Raw genomic sequence first — 20,981 nt, forward strand, 5'->3', positions numbered from 1 at the left:
ATGGAATTTGTAATTCTATATTCTTAATTCTTAGTGTTTGTTTGGCCAGAATGTCTTCCTGCTCATTTCCTTCCACACCAACATGAGCAGGAACCCATATGAATCGTGTACCTGTGCCTTTTATTTCCATCCTATACATAATGAGAAATATTTCATTAATTAAATCCGTTCTGACTGATGATCTACCAGATCCTATGCTTGTGAGTGCTGAAAAACTGTCAGATGCAATAACGGTGTTCTCTCAGTTTCTGGCGCATCACAACCAACTTTAAGCTGCATACCGCCACCTACTGGACTGGAGTGTGTTAACATCATGTCATTTTATACATCACTGCTACTCTTAAATTCTACCCACCAATCCTGTGTCTCTTAAGAACCGTGTGGTGCAATATGCTTGTTTTGCTATCATTTTGTCCGTAGCTGTGTGAAATCAGTACAACGGTGACAGTTTTTTTGATTGTTAACTCCAAATGTGTGAAAGTGCGTGTTTTTAATTTTTAATTTTATAGTCCAAATATCTTGGCACATCACTGGTTACTTTCACAGCAATTCAACAGTAACATGACAAAAATACAAACAAAACAAGCTCAGAGATCAAGGATAGCCTCATGGGTGACATAAATAGTAAACTTCCTCATTACAATTGAAGCAAGTTGTCAGATAGACTATTGTCAGATAGACTATTTCTTCTGCTAGATTATTTTTATCTTTTGAACACTGAAAATAAAGAAAGTCATCTCGCACGGCAGCATGGAAGAGTGAAATATTGCTTACCGCAGACAAGTGGAGGTGTGGGGATGAGGGCAAGCAGGCACTAACAGTGTATAATGTGTGTAGATGGATACTTACTCAATGACAGATTTGGCACACACACAAAACAAATATTCATTGTAAAATACATTTATTGAGATCTACATCTGACGGATTGGCACAACAGGAGAAAAAAATAAGCACCTATAAATTTTGGCAGGGGAGATGAGTCTTTGTTCCTGAATCAGTTGGAAATTTGCCCATTCTGTCGTTCAGAGATTAGAGCAGCAGGATTCACCAAGATGACACAAGTTCATTCTTTTCAGGAGTGCTTGACAGTAGCTTGTAGAAGTCTATTCTGTAGCCTGAAACCATAAAACTATCATGAAGACATTGTGTAGTTTTCTATCAGTCCACTGGGTGTCAACAGCAGACAACATTTTAGTTTGTGGTGAATACATGAAAACACAGTGAAATTTTACAGATTACAGAAGCAGCCACTCATGTTACAACAGATGTCATAATTACTAATAGCATGTTGTGATTTAATTTGCCTAAAATAATAGAAGCAAAGGAGCCTGTAACAAGCAGAAACAAGCCGATGTCAAAACTAACAAAACATGTTTCCAATTTCCAAAACAAATCCAATTTAAGTTCTTAAAACATTGACTATTTCAACATGTCCCCGTTATAAAGCAACATGAGATTCTCAATCAATGTGGAATTAATACTTCATAAGCATTAGAACTATTTAAAAAATGTTTAAAAAAACAAATCCCCATAAATACAGTTTGGCTTCAACAACTCATATGCTCATTTGTCACTGTGGTGCTGTGGGTATTTGTAAAGATCTACACTATCTAACATACAGTAAATCTACATTGACATAAAATAGACTACAGGAAAAATGATCATAACCATAAACCAAAACATTTCCAATTCCAAATCAAGAGTATACATTTAGATTTCTTCTGAAATCACCAAAGCTAAACCAAATAGATACAAACTTTACATAATTTGTAATAAACTGCATTCCCCCCCCCCCCCCCCCCCCAAAAAAAATCTCCTTTTTCAGCCTGCAGTGACTTACTTTTCATCTCAACATAAGTTAAAAAGGGATCTGCTGAAAGACAAAAACTTGCATGCAAACAGGAGGCTTATTATTTAGTTAAACACTCTTAAGATGACAACTTCACAAAACGTATGAACAACAAACATGACAATCTTGGCCTTCGATATGTTGTTTTGATCATTTTCAAGTATCTTGAGATAGCAGAGCAAAATCTTCACTTCCATTTCTTTTCCCTGAACCTTTATTATTGGTGCGATAGTAAGTTACCACCAGGCTCTGTGGTCCAAATGTGAACATATTCCTATCACAAAACAACCCAGTGCACCTCTGAAGTATCCATCAAGTCCAAGCTGCATGCATTAATACACCGCTGGTGTCCCTTAAAGGAACAGTGTGTAACATTTAGACGGATCTATTGGCAGAAATGCAATATAATGTGTTTTCTTTAGTGTATAATCACCTGAAAATACAAATCGATTGGCGTTGGCCACCGTAGTTCTACTACACGCTTAGCACACAGGGGGGAAGTTTAAGCTAGTTGCAATCTGCCACCTCACCGCTAGATGGCGCCAAATCCTACACACTGCACCTTTAACTGTTAAGCCCCCAAACTAACACTAAGATAGAGGAAAATATCATCTCCATATTTCCAAAAAAGCTGAAATTAGAAGTAGTTCTGGGAATGGGTGGCAGGTACAGTACAGTAACACATTTATTGTTGTTAAATCCCAGAGCACACATGTGCACAGGGGTGTTAGAGATGTTTCAGTAAGGGACCAACTGAACAGAGAGGGAAAACATATGGCAAGACTTAATTACTTCATACATCCTCAGTCACATGATGCTAAAATACACAACAGTGGTTTTAAACAATAAATAGCTTTTTGTATTGTTTTTTCTGTGAAGCTGTGAACAAAAAAAAAGCACAATAATAACAAATAAATGTCCATTCTTATTTCAAGTTTGCATGTTGTTGTCATTTGAAATCCCGAATATCACAGCACATCATTGGTTCCTCTTTCACCATTAAAACACAAGTCAGTAACAGAAGAATACAAACGACGAATTAAAATCCTACATATTATACCTCAACTAGTGCCTCACTACACTTCTATGCTATGGTTAACATAAGATTCTCTATTTTTTTTCTTTTTGTATATATAGTTTTAGTATTTCAGTCTTAGAAATAAGCTTATGGCAATTGCCTGAACTATACATACACAGCAAATATGTACAAAATAAATTCCGTTGACTATAGATTCACAAAAAAAGTATGGACCCTTTTGGAAAGTCCGGGGGCTGTGTCCCAGTAAGACAAATCTTCCCACTTGTCTTCGACTTTTATCCTTCGTGACCAGATATTTCAGACAGGTTCCTATGAATGGAGTTGGTAGGAACCAGGACACAATGAAACAAGAGGAGGAGACGAATCAGTATGTTGGAACAGTGCTCATGTCCTGTGTAGTGGCTAAAAAGTAGGAAGAGGATTAGTGAAGGCATGTTCTCACTAAACGTGGCAATGCACGTTTCTATGCAGCAAGGCGCATGGGTGGTGCATTTGCTGATCTGCATTTGTATTGAGTAGATTTGACCTCAACTTCATGTAAATTAATCTATCCAGCACAGTTGACCTAGCTGGCAAAAGTATGATTACACTTTTCAAACTACAGATCAAGTGAACATCAATTGAACACACTGGGTGTCTGGAGAGTCCTGGTGCATCTTTGCCACATTCAGCGAGAACATTCAGGAAGGAGAAAGCTGCGCAACTATTTGGGGCTTTAAGGTGGACAAAAATGTGCTGCTGAACGCTTTACTGGTGAAGTGTCTGGTTCTAAATCTGACACTGAAAGTATTGTGGATTTGTGGTGGATTTCCTTTTCTCCGATGTTATTATAAAATCTAAGGGTTAGAGAGAGAATGCATGTTTGTCGAGGCAAAGTGTATGTCTTTATGTGTCCAAGTGTTCCTGTTTTTGAATATCTGCATGCCTGTGCTTGACATCAGGCCCGTCACATCTATTTGCGCTTCCTGAGCACCAGGTACATGAGGCCGCTGATGAGAGTCATGGGGAAGCTGATCCAGGCCAGGATGTAGGAGGAGCCGTAGGAGCCGTCCTGGAGACTGGCCACATGGAAGCTCTGCTTCTGAGCCGTGTAGATGGACGCCGCGATCATCACACATAGAGCTGGGAGGAGGAGAGAGGACAACGGAAATTATTACACTTGATAGTTAAAGAAAGAATTTAATTTCAGACTCTGAAATATTCAATCATCCTCCTGCTGCCTTGTTGGTTCCACTTTAAGGAATAGTTTGACACTTTAAGTCCCCTCTTTGTCGATTAGTCGACTAATCGGTTGATTTCGACAAAGATTTCTTTAGTTGATTAGTCATTTTTTATGCTTTTTTTCATGCTGAATGACTTATTTCCTACAACCTTATGAGCACGTTTCTGGAAAAGACAAGATTTAAAGTGGTGCTTTTGTGTGATTCTTTGTGGAGAAACTCGGTTTTAGAGATCTGACGATTAAATCAACTAATTGATTCGTCGACAAAATCGTATAAGTGTTAGTCGACTAAGAATTTCTTTGGTCAAGGACAGCCCTAGACACTCGATGAAATACACTTATTTGTTTTCTTGCTGGGAGTTAGATGATAACATTGATACCACTCTCATATCTGCCTGTTAAATATAAGGCTATAGGGCCAGCAGCCAGTTAGATTATCTTAGCAGCAACACTGGGAATTGTGGTAACTGGTTTTGTCCCTCAATTGCCTTTGAACAGTCAGCTCCAATCTGAAAGGGCCGACTGTGCATCACTAAGGTAGATCAGATTGCTTTAGATCTGCAATTTCTTAAAATGAATAGTGTATATTATAATGAAGCAGCATTTGCTAGTGGAGTGTCAAATGTTGAGAAGCTTTCTGCACTTTGTCATTGTTTACTGGCTGTCAGGGTTGCATCTGTCCTGGTTGACAACGCCAATAAAGTGAACAACATATTTGATTTCAAGTCTTTTGGTAAGTCGATGACATTTCTCAGTCAAAATGCTACATACCGAATAACTCCAAGGAGAGACAATAAGAGTAAAGGCTCTGCTATCTTCCCATCAATGCGAGAGAAGTTAAAGATTACAGATTGTACATAACACTTGGGCTGGGACTCAACATAGTCCTGATCTAAAAGTGTGCAACAAGTGTGAAAACAACTTAAGCACACTGCATTTAATGTATGTGTGTGTGTGTGTGTGTGTGTGTGTGTGTGTGTGTGTGTGTGTGTGTGTGTGTGTGTGTGTGTGTGTGTGTGTGTGTGTGTGTGTGTGTGTGTGTGTGTGTGCGTGCGTGTGTGCGTGTGTGTGCGTGTGTGTGTGTGTGTGTCACTTACAGGCCAATAGCTCGATAACAGCGGTGAAAATGAATCTGTCTCCCTGTTGGAGCCTGAAGAGCTGAAGGATGAAGACGAAGAAGCTGACGCAACATAAAATAGTGGCCAGGATCATAGTAGCCTGGACGGCCTGCAGATAGGCTGGGGAAAAGAGGAGAGAGGAGGTGTTACATACACAAACACAACACTTTACAGTACACACACATAGGCTAAATAGCTACACACTGTCTTACCCGCATCAGCAGTATGGCTGTTCTCCACAGGGTAGCAGGTGGAGTTACAGGAGTACCACAGGTCAGCGTAGATCACCTCACGTCCGGCTGGCGACACCACCCACCACGCCTACATCAGGGAGGATGATGGTTAAAATGATGAAAAAAATGTCCCGTACTACCCTGCTCTGTGTCGAATGTGCGGTCTTTCTTGGTTTATATACTCACATTGTGAATGGTTGCAACAAAGAGGAGGATGGCTGCAGCCAGATGGAAGAGGAGGATGAAGGCTAAGATGATCAACATGGCTGCTCCTCTGTCTGGTCAGGCCAGTTAAATATCGTACAGGCTGCTTCAGTAGCTGTATGTCGTCACTGTCACTGGTTTTCAATGCGCAGAATGTACGTTTCAGCTTTTGGTGGATGACAGTCCTGCTGGTGTGTTTATGCTGGTTGTCACACAGGCTGGATTGCAGGCTGATAGTCGCGGGTGGATCAAGGTCCTTCACATGAAAGGAATCTGTTGGGAGCAACATATATGTAATACTTTAATAACACACACAAATACAGGGAAGATTAATCCCTTGTGTGTCATCAGCATACATCAAACACATAGATAAAACTATTGCAGAGGTCCTAATTACCAGTACTTGGCCTTGAATGTTTGTAAAAATGTTTTACTGTATATACCCACAACTCATGAAACACTGCAGAAAAGCATATTCATATTTACCAATTTGATTTTCCTGCAATCACGTTTAAGTTTTAAGCAAAGGATAGTAAAGGAAAAAGTCACTCAATCTCTGCTATTTTATGAATTGATTTTGCGCACAATTTGATGTACTTTATAAGTGTAAGATAAGAATAAGATAGATCACATTATTTCCTCGTACAGTTTTAATATATTTGCTGCAGTATCTCTGACCCCCACATCACTGAATGGTTTAAAAAGACAGCTGAATATGCAAAATATATGCAGACTTCAATATTTAATTATGTCAAATTTAAAATAACTGAGAGGAGAGGGAAATAGCGTAAAGGCAATCCGAGTAGAGTTCATATGCACTTACGACAACTATTACATCTGCAACCGATTACCAAAATACAGCATTTCCAAACAACTGTGAAGAATGCAGGGTTAATGAAACAGCCAGAGAAATGTTTGTAGTCTAAACGTCTTCCCTCAAATTGGAGAAAATGCTGCTGAGATGTGAGATGAAGCGTGTGTCTGTATGTATGCCAAACCATGCGTGTGTTTGGGAGTGTGTATGTGAGTACAGTATGTGGGAGTGTGGTGTTTACTCTGCAGTGATTGAAGGCCTTAATCCTGACTATGACTTGTTGATAGAAGCGAGGAGTTGACTGTTTACATCTTGAAATGGGCAGTCTGTGCTCTGTCAGTCAGTGTAGACAAGAATATGACATGCTAAGTTAGCATAGCAGCATTAGCAGACAATTCTATCCAATGGTGCCAAGAATACTAATGCATCAAGATGCTATAGAGCAGGAGTGCCCACACTTTTTCAGCATGCGAGCTACTTATAAAATGACCAAGTCAAAATGATCTACCTACTATAAAAATGCAAAACATATATTTATTTATAAATATATTGAGTATTCTTTATATGTACAATATATGTTGGTGTACCTTGCATAACTGCATGAACCCATATTGTACAATATAACTCTGTACATTTTTTGTCATTACCTTACTCTGATGACTTGCACTGAATGGAATCAGCCAGGGATGCATAGTCCGGACAGTAGCTGCTGATAGCCAGTCTCAAGCACACTTCCAAATGATCATCAGTCAAGGTGGAACGGTATTTGGACTTAATAATCTTCATGTGGGAAAAGGTTGACTCTCATAAATAAGTGGAGCCGAATAATGCAGTCAAGGAGGTAGCACATTTCCTCATGTTGGGGTACTTTTCCTCTGTGAGTAAGTTCCAGAACTGTCCATGAGCCCTGGACTTAAGCTGAATGTCAGCTTGTAGTGTCAAAATCTCATCCTCCACTCCAGATGAGTTCAGGTGAAACAGTGTTGCAATTTGTTGGCTGACGTCTATTTAAAAAAAAAAAAAAAAAAATTTTTTTTTTTTTTTTTTTTCTACCCACACTACCTTTGCGATCGACCGGTAGATCGCGATCGACGTATTGGGCACCCCTGCTATAGAGGGTCACTGTAAATGAACCAAAGCCTCAGCAGCCCTATCCCTTGGAAAATAAGATGCCTAAAATAACATATCCAAAATGAATCAGGAATAGCTCCTTAACCATAAGGCCTATATGCATATATTTGGTCTCCTTTAAAAGGTAAGAATCTTAGGGATATGAATCCATTGTAAGTAAACTAAACAATATTACCATTCCAGAGAAAATGGAGATGAAATAAAGGAGAAAATAAGATTTCCATCCTCACCGAGTATAAAATCTAAATTTCAAAGTAAATATCACCATCAAAACCAAAAATCCCATAGATAATGATGCAAATGAATGTCTTCTCCTGGACTTTGAAAACAACTTTAACTATAAATGTGATGGAAATACACTAAAATACAACATTTATGATTCATAAAGATGCACTCAGGCGGTCTCAATGTTTTGGCCATGTATATTGTTTAGATGTTGACTTTACTAGGAGTTTTACTTATAAAAAACTACTTATTTCCATATAGCCATGTTACAAATGAATTAAGTCTCTCAAAAACATTGAAATAGTAATAATCACAACAAATATTGATCAATATTTATATACTTTATTGTTTAAATGCTTCGTAATAAGTAAGGCTATCAAAGTTAACGTGATAACGTGATTAACACAATCGATCTTTCAGAGGTTGTAGCGGGCTCAGTTTTAAAGCTAGAGTGAAGATACTGCTATCACATTGAACTAGAAAACCTAAGGAATGCACTACCATGTCATACTTGCTTGTTGCAAAGGAGCCTCCAAACTTGTGCTAAATTTTCGCAAGGAAAAACGGTCATGGGCATTTTCAAAGGGGTCAGCAGCATAATTGCCCACTCCCATGTTGATAGGAGTATTAAACACCTGACAAATCTCCCTTTAAAGTACATTTTGAACAGATAAAAAATGTGCGCTTAATTGAGATTAACTATGGACAATCATGCAATGAATCGCGAATAAATATTTGAAATGATTGACAGCCCTAGTAATAAGACATAATTTGAACAACATACAATTGGGTTACATATTCTGAAAGCTAAAGACCTCATGTTTTCAAAACAGTGTAACATCCATATCTTCTTTAAATAGACGATTGTGAAATAGCGATATTTCGTAACTACATCGGGTTATAGAGGTTTCTGGGTCAAAGGCTTATTCCTTTGTTTTTCTGCAGCCCGACCTTGGTGTTTGTAGCATTATAATACAAACCAAATGTCTAAAGTGTATGGCTTCAGACAACACTGTTGACAGTCACAACAGGGGTGTGTGTGCGTGAGTGTACCTCCGCTTAAGATATGATCGTCTAGTAAGGCCTTGATTTTGTTTGTGCACTTTTCTGATCTGAACTGAAACTAAATTGACTACAAAGGCTAATGTTACTCTTTCCGTCGGGATATCCAGTTGTTTGTTTTTGTGTTGCTTTCCTGTTTTTGTTCACATATATTACGAGGGATTGTCTTGGGGAGGGGGAAGCCATCAAAAGCACCAAATACATCCAGAAACCCATTAGTTTGTTTGTCCAGGAAAGGGCTTTGCTCAGCATGTAAAATGCTTCGTCAGCATCATTCTGTTTAACATTCATAATGACACAAATAACCACATAGGATGAGATTCTGAAGTCTAGAATATCATTTTTCCGACAAAACTTTTCCAGCACCGCTTTTACATGCTGTTTTACAACTTCGCATGAATGCAGAGTAAAGACTTCACCTCTACTACGCTTGCAGTCTGCTCTCTGTGTACACTGTACACATTAAACTCAGCCTAACTACCCCGTGGGGATAATGTACTGCATACAATTACTGACATATGAGTTTGATCCCATTAACTGCCTAAACTCCCACCAAAGGCATTCAGAAGCTGAGCAGGCAGAGACACAAACATGTTTAAAAGCACATGTGAGTGCACGTGCGCACACACACACACACACACATACACATGGAGCCAGACAGCAGAGGAATTAGCCCTCTCCGCCAAAATGGAGTCGCAGTAAAAACAGCCTCTCCCCGCCGACAGGAAGCAGGCCACAGTTTGTGTGTGTGAGCATGTGGCTTTGGGGTGTGCCAGAGGATATAGGCCCCTGTCTGAGTTGGGGGGAAGAGGGCGGGAAAGGGGGGAAATAGTAAAGAAGGAGGTGAGGAAACATCAAAAGTAAGCTATACACTTTGAAGGGGTTTAGGGTTTGGACAGGAATGTAAACAGCAACTGTTTTTTCTGGCCTCCTGATCCTAATGCTCAATAACCTGGCAACACACACTTTAATTTGCACCTTAACCTTGTGAGGAAAAATATGAATATCACACAAGTGGAACTGAAATTGAGCATGTGCAAACCTGCATTTGATGTGGATGAAATATGTGTTTAACATCCACAATGTGCAGCAAGACAGCATTAAGGTGCATGGTTTGTATATAGTTTAGAGCTCCAGAGACGATATTGTATGTTACATATAGGCCTGTCAAGATAATTATTTTAAAGACTTATCCCACAATATATGGACGTGACCTTGATAATTTTTACGTTGTCGACTTAATTGTACAATATACAGGAATGACATCAATCATTTTTACATTATCAACTTATCATATGGACATGAACTTTATAATTTTTACGTTATAAACTTATCGTACGATATATGGACATCACCTAGACCGTTTTTGCTGACATTTTTGCTGAATTGAATGCCTCTCTAAATTATAATATTTATATTTAATATGATGCAATATTTGTTAACAGAGCCCACAAGTCTAGTTTATTTATTATCTTGGTTGTGTGGTTATTTATTTAGGATATTTCAAAATGTCTTCACATTCCAATGTCTGAATATTATCAAGAACTAAAAGTTATTTGCTCTTTGAAAGGGTGTACGTGCATTATTGTTTTAAATCAGAATCATAAAATGGTCTTAAATGATATTAATATCATCTACCGCAATTATTTCTGGGACAATATATCGTCCAACAAAATGAGTTATCATGTCAGGCCTTGATTCATACACAAAACATATACAGCTGTACATTTTAACATCTACATTTTCTACATTTCGTAAAGGATGTGTGTGAGCTTAAGTATAATGGTGTGTGTTAGTGACAGCAGGTCACACTGGAGGGAAATGTGAGACGCACCCTTATTTTTAGGATTGGCGACGGCATGCTGGAGGTCTGACTTTTGCAGCTTCAGAGCTCTATAAATTCCCAGAAAAGTGGCCTATTATAACATTTTATAATCGCCGTGTCTCTAGGGGGGGCAATCAGACTTTAGGTTTGACCTTATAGAACAAAGCTAGTTTAGACTGAGAAGAACAGAAATGGAAAGCACAGGCAAGCCAAAGTAAAAACCAACAATTTAATTCCCTGTATCCGTTGCAGAGCATCTCTCTGGTATTTGAGTCTAATCTGACCTGCAGGAACATTCTTTGGAGCAGTAAATAATCTCCTAGACATGTACACACACACATCCACAGAGCTAGATCTGATTCCATCTGCAGCTGCTTTCTCCTCTCAGTGGAGATAAAGGGAGGAGCGAGGGAGGAGACAGAGAGGGAAAGAAGGGAAGCCCATTGGAGGGAAATGGAGGGAAGCGAGGAAAACAAAAACAAGAGCGTAAACGCACACACACACACACACACACACAGACTCTGATGTACACACATACATATAAACTACACAAAACCGCAAATATATAGCCTGCCAAGAAACTCACAAAAATAAGAGACTCGAAGACGCAGTTCAGATGATAAAAGTTCATTCAAACTATGTAGACCACAGACATAGAAGCCTGGCGATGACTGACAGAGCAGACACAGTCTGTACCGCTTGTTTAAATGATGTATACATGACCCTTTGTCTGTGTTTGTATTTAGAGATTTGCTGCTTTGATTGTCCAAACTGTAGTCATGTTTCCAAAGCGAATTTTAAGAAAAGTTTTGAAAATAAATGAAATGCGAATCAGATGCGTTTCCATCAACTGGTTTGGAGCGAATAATTTATCAGAAGTTGGCGGTAATAAAGATGTTTTACGTAAATGCAACTTGTAATGATGATATACAAGGGTAATTATCCAAAAACTACAATTATGCTGATTTATTATTGTCATTTCTTATCATTTCTCTCTCTCTAAGGTGACAAAAATGAGAACAAAGTTAACTTTGTATATGGGTGGATGATGAACCATCCCTTTGTCCATTCCTTTGATTTTATTGAGCAAACATAAACTGCAACATAATAATAACCAAACATTACTCCATTACTGCCTAAAACCTGTTCATAATAGTGATACACTCTTTCTCGCCGCCATTTAACACACACACGCACACTTTCAACAAAAGCACACACACAAACATTAACCTAAATGTGGAGCCCTGTATTCCCCAGGGGTGCTTGGGAACGGTGTTGCGTTGCAGAGGTTTCACTCAGCGCTGATAGTAAAGTGTGAAAGCACTGATACTCACCTCTGACACCAGGCAACAGCTGCATACACACACACACAGAGCACATATCCCTGCTAGTCTGGTATGCATAACACAGCTATTTCATGCCTTATCTATCGTAATAGACATATGCACACACTGAGGGTGCTTCCCTCAGCTGTGGTGCGTCAATCAGCAGAACAAGTGAATAACAGTCCTCATCATCCAAGTTAAAGATAATCCTATATTCACCATACATCACTCAGATCATTAATAAAGTCATTTGATTATGATGCACTGATGTCTAACCAAAGCAGAGTCTACTGCTGTCATAGGAAAAGAAACCTGCTAACTATTATTTTTCACTACAATGTTTTTAGAGCTATAAAAAGCGGATTTCTATCTGGTTTACTAAGATAAAAGAAAGACACCAAAACCGAAGCAGTGTTTTTTATCCGCAGCAGCAGCTTTTACACTCAACCTGATCTCATGGGAAGGCGTATAAATAGCATGGTAATGCATTTTAGGAACGCATTTTAGGAAACGTCTTTTCACATGTCATTTAACGCCATGTTGTTACTGTGAAACATTTGCGGTTATGTTTATGCAACAAAACCACTTAGTTAGGTTTAAGAAAAACATCATGGTTGGGCTTAAAATAGGTACATAAACTAGTAAAACACGTACGTAAACAACATAACATATGTATGAAAAACCCGTCACAAACGTAACTTCAAAATAACTCCAAAACAATTTGGGACACAGACGCCACGTCATGTCACTTTACTGTACGCATCTTATTCTATGTTTTGTTTGTTCTTGATGTCACAGTCGTCCTTCATGTTTAACTTTCAGAAACTGTCACATCGCTAAGTAGATACAAAAAGAAGAAAGATAACAATGCTGTAGTTTTGTGTGATCACGTAGGTAAGGCTGATAGATTCTGTCAGACTCCAGCCACCTCGGCTGACACTGACAAACAAGCTGCCATTCCTCCTCTCCACTCAGCCTTATAATAGGAGGCTGGGGGACTCGGTGCAAGAGTGTAAGTGTGTGTATGTGTGTGTGTGCTGACTGATTCCCTTGCGTGGTGGAAAATGCTGACTTTTAATGTCCTTTTTTTACTCTTTTCATAAAACACAAAGCCACAGACTTAACTGGGCCTCTGACTCTCACTCCCCCGTCTCTCTCACTGTCCCACTCTCTCTTTCTCTGAATGTCTCTCTTTCTGTCTTTAGCCATGGAAAAACTGATTGAGGAAGAGAAAAGGCAAGAAGGCTTCCAGTGGAGCCCTCTGGCCCCTTATGAGGTCGTACAGTTGAGACTCAATATGCAACATTTCCTCCTCTAAACCCTCAGTCTGGAATACTTGTTGGGATTCCACGAACAGGGGATGCTTCGTCTGGAGTGCCTCACTTTGTTTCTCATGAGCTCTTATGTTATATTCATCAAACCAGTTTAAACTAATGCAAGGTCAAACAGCTGGGAAAACTAAAATCTAACAAAACAGACCATTTTTATAATTCTTTTATAGGTTGAGTTTGAGCGCTCTTTGCAAATGGGATCAAATCTCTGTTATGGTGCCTTCGAATGAAACTTGTGAGGTCGTGTTTACAACATGGGAAGTCCTGTACACGTTATGCTAAGCAATGGCACTATTACTGTTTCTGTCTAGAAGCCACAGAGGCTAACAATTTAGCAAGCTAGCAAGTTAGTAACATAATGCAGGAAATGCAAAGGCACAATGACAGAGGACAAAGATGAGGCCGTTGGGAATATCAACATTTTCCTCAGATATTATAAAATTACGAAGAAAAGCAATATAATACTACAATTACAATAAATTCACTTATTATGAACCGAAAAATTTACTTCCAAGGCCTCCGCCATTTCTGACAACGTCAACAAACAAGTCACAACTCGTAAACTCTGAGCTTTCAGAAACCTTCCACTCACGAGGTCGTGAATACAACAAGAGGGGGGCGTTCATATAGACTCTTCTCGTGAACACGGTAAACCCCATTTGAAGGCACCATGAGCAACAAACTGTTCTATAGGGAACAATGAAAGCGACAATTTGACATAACGGCGCAAAGTGTCAAACCTATCCCTTTTCAAGATACTTTGCGTAGTAGTTTTCAGATGTGTCACGTGTTGACACTGAGCAAACACGAACGAAAACCATCCACTCATGATGACGGTGACGTGCGGCTGAAAGCCCTGGAAAAGAGGACAGCAAGTGCACCTCGAGTTAAGACTGAATTTCCAAAGTCAAGCATGAACCTTTGTGCTCATTTTTGCATTGTTTCCCACAGGTTCAACAACCTAGTGTGTGTTTGTGTGTGTGTACACAACAACAATAGCCAAGCTAAGGCTTATTTTTAGAGAAAACAGGCGAATCTTCCCTGGAGTGAAGCCAGTGACCAAACAAAGTTTAGGAAGAGCACAGTGAAACCAGTAGACACCAACAGGCACACATGTAGGCTACGCACACAGTTTGGTTTTAAGATGTACAGTATAAGGAGTCATCTATGTGACAGTGAAACAAGTACAGAATTATAATTATAACCAGATTGCCCAGTGTGACAGCTATAATCCTTCACATTATGGATTTACAAGAGCTCTTACAAACCTGGTTTGTGGCTGCCTGTGCACTCTGAGACAATAGGGCCTTTTCACAGCAACCATTTTGACATGTCATTGCAGGATAAACACAGGTGTAATTATTAACATTAATTATGGGCCCGTATCCTGTTCAATTAAGGTGGAACAGGGCTCTGGCTGTTATTGTGCATGCGTGCTGACTGGAATGGCTGCTATGACGTGTCAAAACAGCTGCTGTGAAAAGGGCCTAAAGCATCCTTGAGAAGCAAAGAGCAAAACTGGATGAAAGATGCCGACCTTGCTATTTGCACATCCTTACCATAAGCCAAATATTTGACAATTTGGCTCACTAGAAGTGTCACTAGAGGATAAGCCATGGATAATCCAGTACATCTCAAATGCACGATAGTTTAGGTTTCTGTGAGGCTAGACCATCTCAGGCTCAGGTTGACTCTCTGGCTTTGTCTTTTAGAGCGTCCAGCCCCTGAACATCCTTACCAAAATGAAGTTTATTCAAGTGTGCTATTAGTATACTTCTTTTAAACTTAAAATAAGAGTATGCTTTCAGTTTACATTTTTAGGTACTTATGAAAGATATACTTAACAAAATTAGTATACTTGGCTTATACTGACAAGTATACAGAAAAGTTTAAGTATACTTGGCTTGGGTGTGAGAGTTTACAAACATATGTTTTGATATGAATTGACTTCAGTTCATCAAGAATTTTCTCAGTTTTTGCATTCTCCGTTCACCGTGGAGGCATGCTAGAGAAACTCATTTTATTTATTGTTTTAATCTCATCACAAAACATCAAGTCAAATAGAAAAAGGAGCAAGTCTCTTTATGTAACGCATAAATCATTGGCTATAAGTAAGTATACTTGCTGTTAAAACTATTAAACTAGTAGTTCGCTGAGAGCATACTTTAAAGTGTACTTTCATAAACTAAAAAGTGAGCTACAAGTATTTAACTAGTAAACTAACAGTATAGCTATAAGCTCACTTGTAGTATAGTTCACTTCATAGTAGAGTTGCAGTACAAAATACAACTTAGATGTAGTTGTGTTCTTAAAGTTTACTATTCTTACACTTAAAGTGCACTTAAAAGTATACTTTTATAAACTAAAAAGTGGGCCAATTTAGTCCCAAGAAGTATTGAAGTAGTACACTTAATAGTATACTACTAGTATATTGATATCAGTATGCTTACTACATAAAGTATAGTTGGGTAATACACTTGAACTTTACATCAGTTTACTTGATAAAATAAAATTGAAGTATCCTACTTTTTCATAAGGGCAGACACGCAGCTGTTGTTGTTACCAAGCATTTATCTTCAACATCCCAGTCAAACTGGCTTATCTTCTTCCGTCTAAGTTTTTCGGACTACTTATGCAAAGCTGTGCTACAAGCTTAATGCTAACAGTATCATGCTCTTATACTAATGCAATTAACATGCTAACAGTTAATGTTTGGGTGAGAAAAAAAAAACATTAGGCTCGTCATGCTGAAATCACACCCAATGAGGGTGGTTGCGGAAAAACCCAACCCGTTCTCATTCCCAACTCGTCAAATACCGCCATCAGTAGTTGCCCCTCGGCATTGGATAATAAATGCACAGAGGAACCCTTTAGCGACTGTATGCGACATTTTCAACTAACTCCAATTTAAACCTACCCGCAGCATTATTACGCCTAATGTACAGTATACTTCAGTGGAAAAGCTTGCGCAGAGCAGAGATGGTTCGCGAAGCTCGTAGAGTGCCGCAGGGCCGCGTTGCACACCTCCTGAAAAATGCAATTACTCACCAGGCACCGCGGAAGTTTAATTGGACATCAGAGCCGGGAGGTGGCATGTTTCAGACGAGCAGCCCACATCAACAACCTTATTCATTTTAGGCACAGGAGCTCCTCGTCATCATCATCCAATTCTAACATAATTGTGTTTTCCAGCCATGGAGTTGTGTTGGGCCAAATTTATATGGAAATATTGAATCACGCTTATCAAATAAATAAAAGACCGCCTGACAAAGGATTTGAAAACCGCGGGTCACGCGAGCAGTTAGTCACTCGGTAGTCACGTGAAGGTAACGTCACCCATAACTGTTTCCTAAAAGTGGTTGTGCTGCCTAAACCTAAGTTCCTGTGAAAATGGAAGTTTATTTTGAAAAGACACTGTGCATGTAATGAGTGTATATTGACACACCGTTCCTGACACATCCAAAAGTAACGCAAGAGGGGTTCCCAGTTGCGTCGGTCTCCGATGCCGAGGAGCACTGACCAAGCAGCGGTATTGGAGGAGTTAGGAGTGAGAATGCCTACAGCATCTTGTAAAGCTGACAATTTTATTAGGATTTTCACATCCTCATGCAACACTGTCACTTTATTTCTCACTATCCACACTCTAAATAAGACAAGAGTTGACTTTTGTTTCTAAAAGGGGTAGTGTGCATTTTAAATTGAAATTCAACATGTGGAAAATGGATCATAGGTGCCTACAAATGATGCATTCACAGCCCAAATAGACAACAACACTGTCGTTTCAAACTGATTTTTTCATAATGGTCATGAGACTGTTTTATTAGTGGCAACACAAGCCTAATAACTTGACATTTCCCGGAACTTACCATAACCCCAAAATCTATCAGTCCATCTGCATTATTCACATAAAGTTATTAAACACCGGCTGCTTTGAGGCTTTGAAATAAATATTTGAGCTATGTTGAGTTTTGTTGAATGCAAGGAGAGAATGGAAAATCATTGTTTTGCACAATGAAGCCTACACTGTTGCAAAGGAGTTCGGTGTGTGTGTGTGTGTGTGTGTGTGTGTGTGTAATGCCTCCTTCAGGAATCAGGAACCTAACAAATTGACAAATCCACACACACACAGACACACATGCACCCAACTGTTTTCCTGCTGGGTTTAAAGACTTCCCTCTGACGCAGGAATTCTTTCATGTTGGACAGTAACATGGTTTGTTAGGTGTGTGTGTGTGTGTGTGTGTGTGTGTGTGTGTGTGTGTGTGTGTGTGTGTGTGTGTGTGTGTGTGTGTGTGTGTGTGTGTGTGTGTGTGTGTGTGTGTGTGTCTGTGTGTGTCTGTGTGTGTCTGTGTATGTGTACGTTTTCACACACATTCCTAAAGTGACAGCGCTGAGTAATGACTCCCACATGGCAGAGAGAAGTTGGGAACACCTGATAGAGAGGTAAAAAAGAGACATCCATCCTCATCCGTTTATCATCCCTCCCATTCTCTTCCTTTATTCTATTCTACTCTCCGTCACTTCACACTTGTTCCCTGATAGTTTTCATCTGTCAGCACCTTTTAAAACCTCACCCCCCCCCCGACTAATCCTATCCTCCTATCAAATATCACACACCTCTCTCCTCCCGCTGCATTCAGTGTGACTGAAAATACTTTCAAATTAACACTAACACGTTCAGGCCTTGTGTCACATCACATCTAAGTTAATTTGTGGTTCTTTAACACAACTTCACACATTTGCATGTTTGATGACTGTAGGGCTCATTAAGCTAAATTAAAAGCTTGAAGAGAAGAGAAGAGAAGAGAAGAGAAGAGAAGAGAAGAGAAGAGAAGAGAAGAGAAGAGAAGAGAAGAGAAGAGAAGAGAAGAGAAGAGAAGAGAAGAAGAAATGGTCTGCACTATTATTAAGACATTTTATAAAATGAAATTGTATTGACCTTTGACATTTAGAGCAGATCTAGACCACCAGCATCACAAGAACAACATGTGTGAAATGCCTGTTGGAGTTCATGTTCAGCCTACAGAGAAAGGCTTCTAGAGCAACTTGAACGGGTCCAAATTCAGATTTCATAATCTCCCTTCTATTTTTTACCCATGTATTGCATGCAACAGTTTATAACTGATTGTCAACAGGGGGGATTAGTTTCCAATAGATTGAGACATATCTGTAACCTTCCCCAGCCGATTAGACTGTTGTCAGGCTGTTAAATAGGTGTTATTAGTCGCTATAAGCCCCATAGATGTGGGTCAATAGGGGCCTACTACACCCACTAGTAGGTTTTATCATCTATTCACATGACAGATCACCCAAAGAAGGTATAAAACAGCGCAACAGCTACCAGAGTAATTATGACAGGAGCAGAAGCGGAAGTCAGGCGCTGTAGTATAGATAGTGTGAAACTCCATAGCGGGTGGAGGTTGGGGACGATGAAGGGGACACAAAACACAAGATTTTCACCCAGAAGACTGTGGTTTGCATCCCATGTGAAACCAACAATATGTAGTTGTCTTTGTGTTCGTAGTTAATTTTTTTTGCCTAAACCTAAAGAAGTTGTAGTTTTTTTGCCTAAACCTAAAGAAGTTGTAGTTTTATTGCCTAAACCTAGCTGTTTTTTTCCCCTAAACTTAAAGAAGTTGTAGTTTTATTGCCTAAACCTAAATAAGTTGTAATTATGTTGCTTAAACTTAACAATTTTTTCACCTAAACCTAAAAAGTTGTAGTTTTGCTGTCTAAACCTAAAAAAGTTGTAGCTTTATTGCCTAAGTCTAACTTCTTTTTTTTAATAAACCTAAACAAGTTGTAGTTTTAATGCCTAAACCTAACTGTTTTTTGGTGCCAAAACTTAAAGAAGCCTTTTTTATTTGTGTTCAAAACATAACGTTCCATTCAGTTTTACAACATGTTAGAATGTGTTGCTTTTACGTTTCACTTTCACTTTTACAACGTAGCAGGCATACCAGGCCCCGAATGACCCCCACATCTATGGTGCTTATAGCAACTGATAACGCCTTTTTAATGGCCTGATAGCAGTTGATCCAGGTGCTTTCCCATATTAAATTGAATCTGCAGACCATTGCCATAATGGCAGGGCTTTCCTCAGACGGCATCCTCCATCATGCAAACATTGCCTGAGTCTCGATTTCTGCAGCCCGGTCTGAAAAACCTCCTCTAACCATGGAAAACCTGGACCGAGTTGTTTTGTTCTCAACCACAAGAGGGCGCCCACCATGAGGGGAGAAGTCAAATGGCCTCATCAATATGCAAATTAGTCAACAATGCAACAGGGGCAGCGGTATTCAGCTTTATAGAGCAAATAAAGTAGGCTATACTTACATGGGACCTGAATAGATTTTAAATCGGTGTCAGTTCAATTCAACTGTATCATAAAGTCAAAGTTTAATTAAGTTATATAGAAATTTAGCATTAACATATGGTTAGGCCTACCATAAATTTAGTGAAAAGTCTAATGTATAACAGCCTACAGATAGACTTTGAGTCAGACACACGCATTTTCTTGTTTCCGTTGAAAAATTAGCAGTTTATCTTCCCTGGCAATACACTAAACATTCATTCACATTCAGCACTGAGACAGACAGATAAGCTACATTTAACACACACACACACACACACACACACACGCACACATTGATGGCTGACAACGCCCCTTTCATTCCCAATGTCTGAAAGTTGGAGCCACTCAGCAGTGGAGTTATGATGTGAGTAAAAATGGGGGAAAACACGACAGAAAAGGCTCTTTAAAAAAGAAAAACGAAATAAACCTGTCCTCATTTTTAAAGACACAGCCTACTATACACATATCCAGACAGAGCACCATTATATTAAGAATATTTAATGCTATTACAGCATCTTCAAATATTCCACAGCAGTAAAATAAGGACAGTTAAGCTAAAAACTCACCAGAAAGACACTTAGTCAATATAATAATGTCATTGGTATATTAAAGAGGGCATTTCGCAGCCACATTGGATTTGAATGGGACCTGAATCCACATAGAGAAAGTTCAGTGCAGCATTCAAACAACATGCAAAACTTAAAAAAATATAAGTTTACTTACCGAGTTTGGAAGGAGAAGGACAGCACAGCTGTGTGGAGTTCCAGATGTGACTGTGTGTCTCTGTGAAAATTGGAAAGTTAAGGGATAATAAATTGGAAAAAATATATATATTGCAGGAAAACAGCCTCCAAACGTGACAAAACGGCAGCTGGAGATCTCACTGGTATAGTCCCCAAAAAAAAAAGTTAGAGGCGCACGTTCTCTCTGGACCGGCTGTCGTGAGCGCGCGTGGGCGGGCTCGAGGGCTGGAGCTGGGTGTGGTTATAGGGATTTAATATGCTGGGAGGTGTGTGTATGTGTGTGTGTGTGTGTGTGTGTGTGTGTGTGTGTGTGTGTGTGTGTGCGCGCGCGTGCGTGTGTGTGTGTGTGTGTGCGCGTGTGCCTGTGTGTTTTCATTTCTTTCTTTTAACTTATACTTTTATATTTTTTTTTTCGTTTTTATCTTATGCACTTTGTGCTCTTCTATCTTGCTTGTATATATGTAAAGCACTTTGAATTGCCTTTGTGTATGAAATGTGCTATATA

The 20,981-nt window shown here is 39.3% G+C and overlaps 1 protein-coding gene across 1 annotated transcript; it reads right to left on the reverse strand.

The window, feature by feature from the left end:
- Positions 1-884: 884 nt before the first annotated feature.
- On the reverse strand, positions 885-20,630 carry emp2 (epithelial membrane protein 2). Its single transcript, XM_074655242.1, has 5 exons — positions 20,457-20,630; positions 5,648-5,938; positions 5,441-5,549; positions 5,208-5,348; positions 885-4,010 (listed from the first exon to the last, which is right to left on the reverse strand). The coding sequence occupies exons 2-5, from the start codon at positions 5,723-5,725 to the stop codon at positions 3,841-3,843; spliced, it is 498 nt and encodes a 165-aa protein (XP_074511343.1). The 5' UTR covers positions 5,726-5,938; positions 20,457-20,630; the 3' UTR covers positions 885-3,840.
- Positions 20,631-20,981: the final 351 nt, after the last annotated feature.

The sequence above is a fragment of the Sebastes fasciatus genome, chromosome 13 (genome assembly GCF_043250625.1).
Source record: "Sebastes fasciatus isolate fSebFas1 chromosome 13, fSebFas1.pri, whole genome shotgun sequence".
NCBI classification, from domain to species: Eukaryota; Metazoa; Chordata; class Actinopteri; order Perciformes; family Sebastidae; genus Sebastes; species Sebastes fasciatus.

Coding starts and splice junctions, on each gene's coding strand:
- emp2 (XM_074655242.1), bottom strand. CDS start 5,725: ATGTTGATCATCTTAGCCTTCATCCTCCTCTTCCATCTGGCTGCAGCC. Junction 5,550..5,647: donor TTGTTGCAACCATTCACAAT/GTGAGTATATAA, acceptor TCCCTGATGTAG/GCGTGGTGGGTGGTGTCGCC. Junction 4,011..5,207: donor TGTTATCGAGCTATTGGCCT/GTAAGTGACACA, acceptor TCCTCCTCCCAG/CTCTATGTGTGATGATCGCG.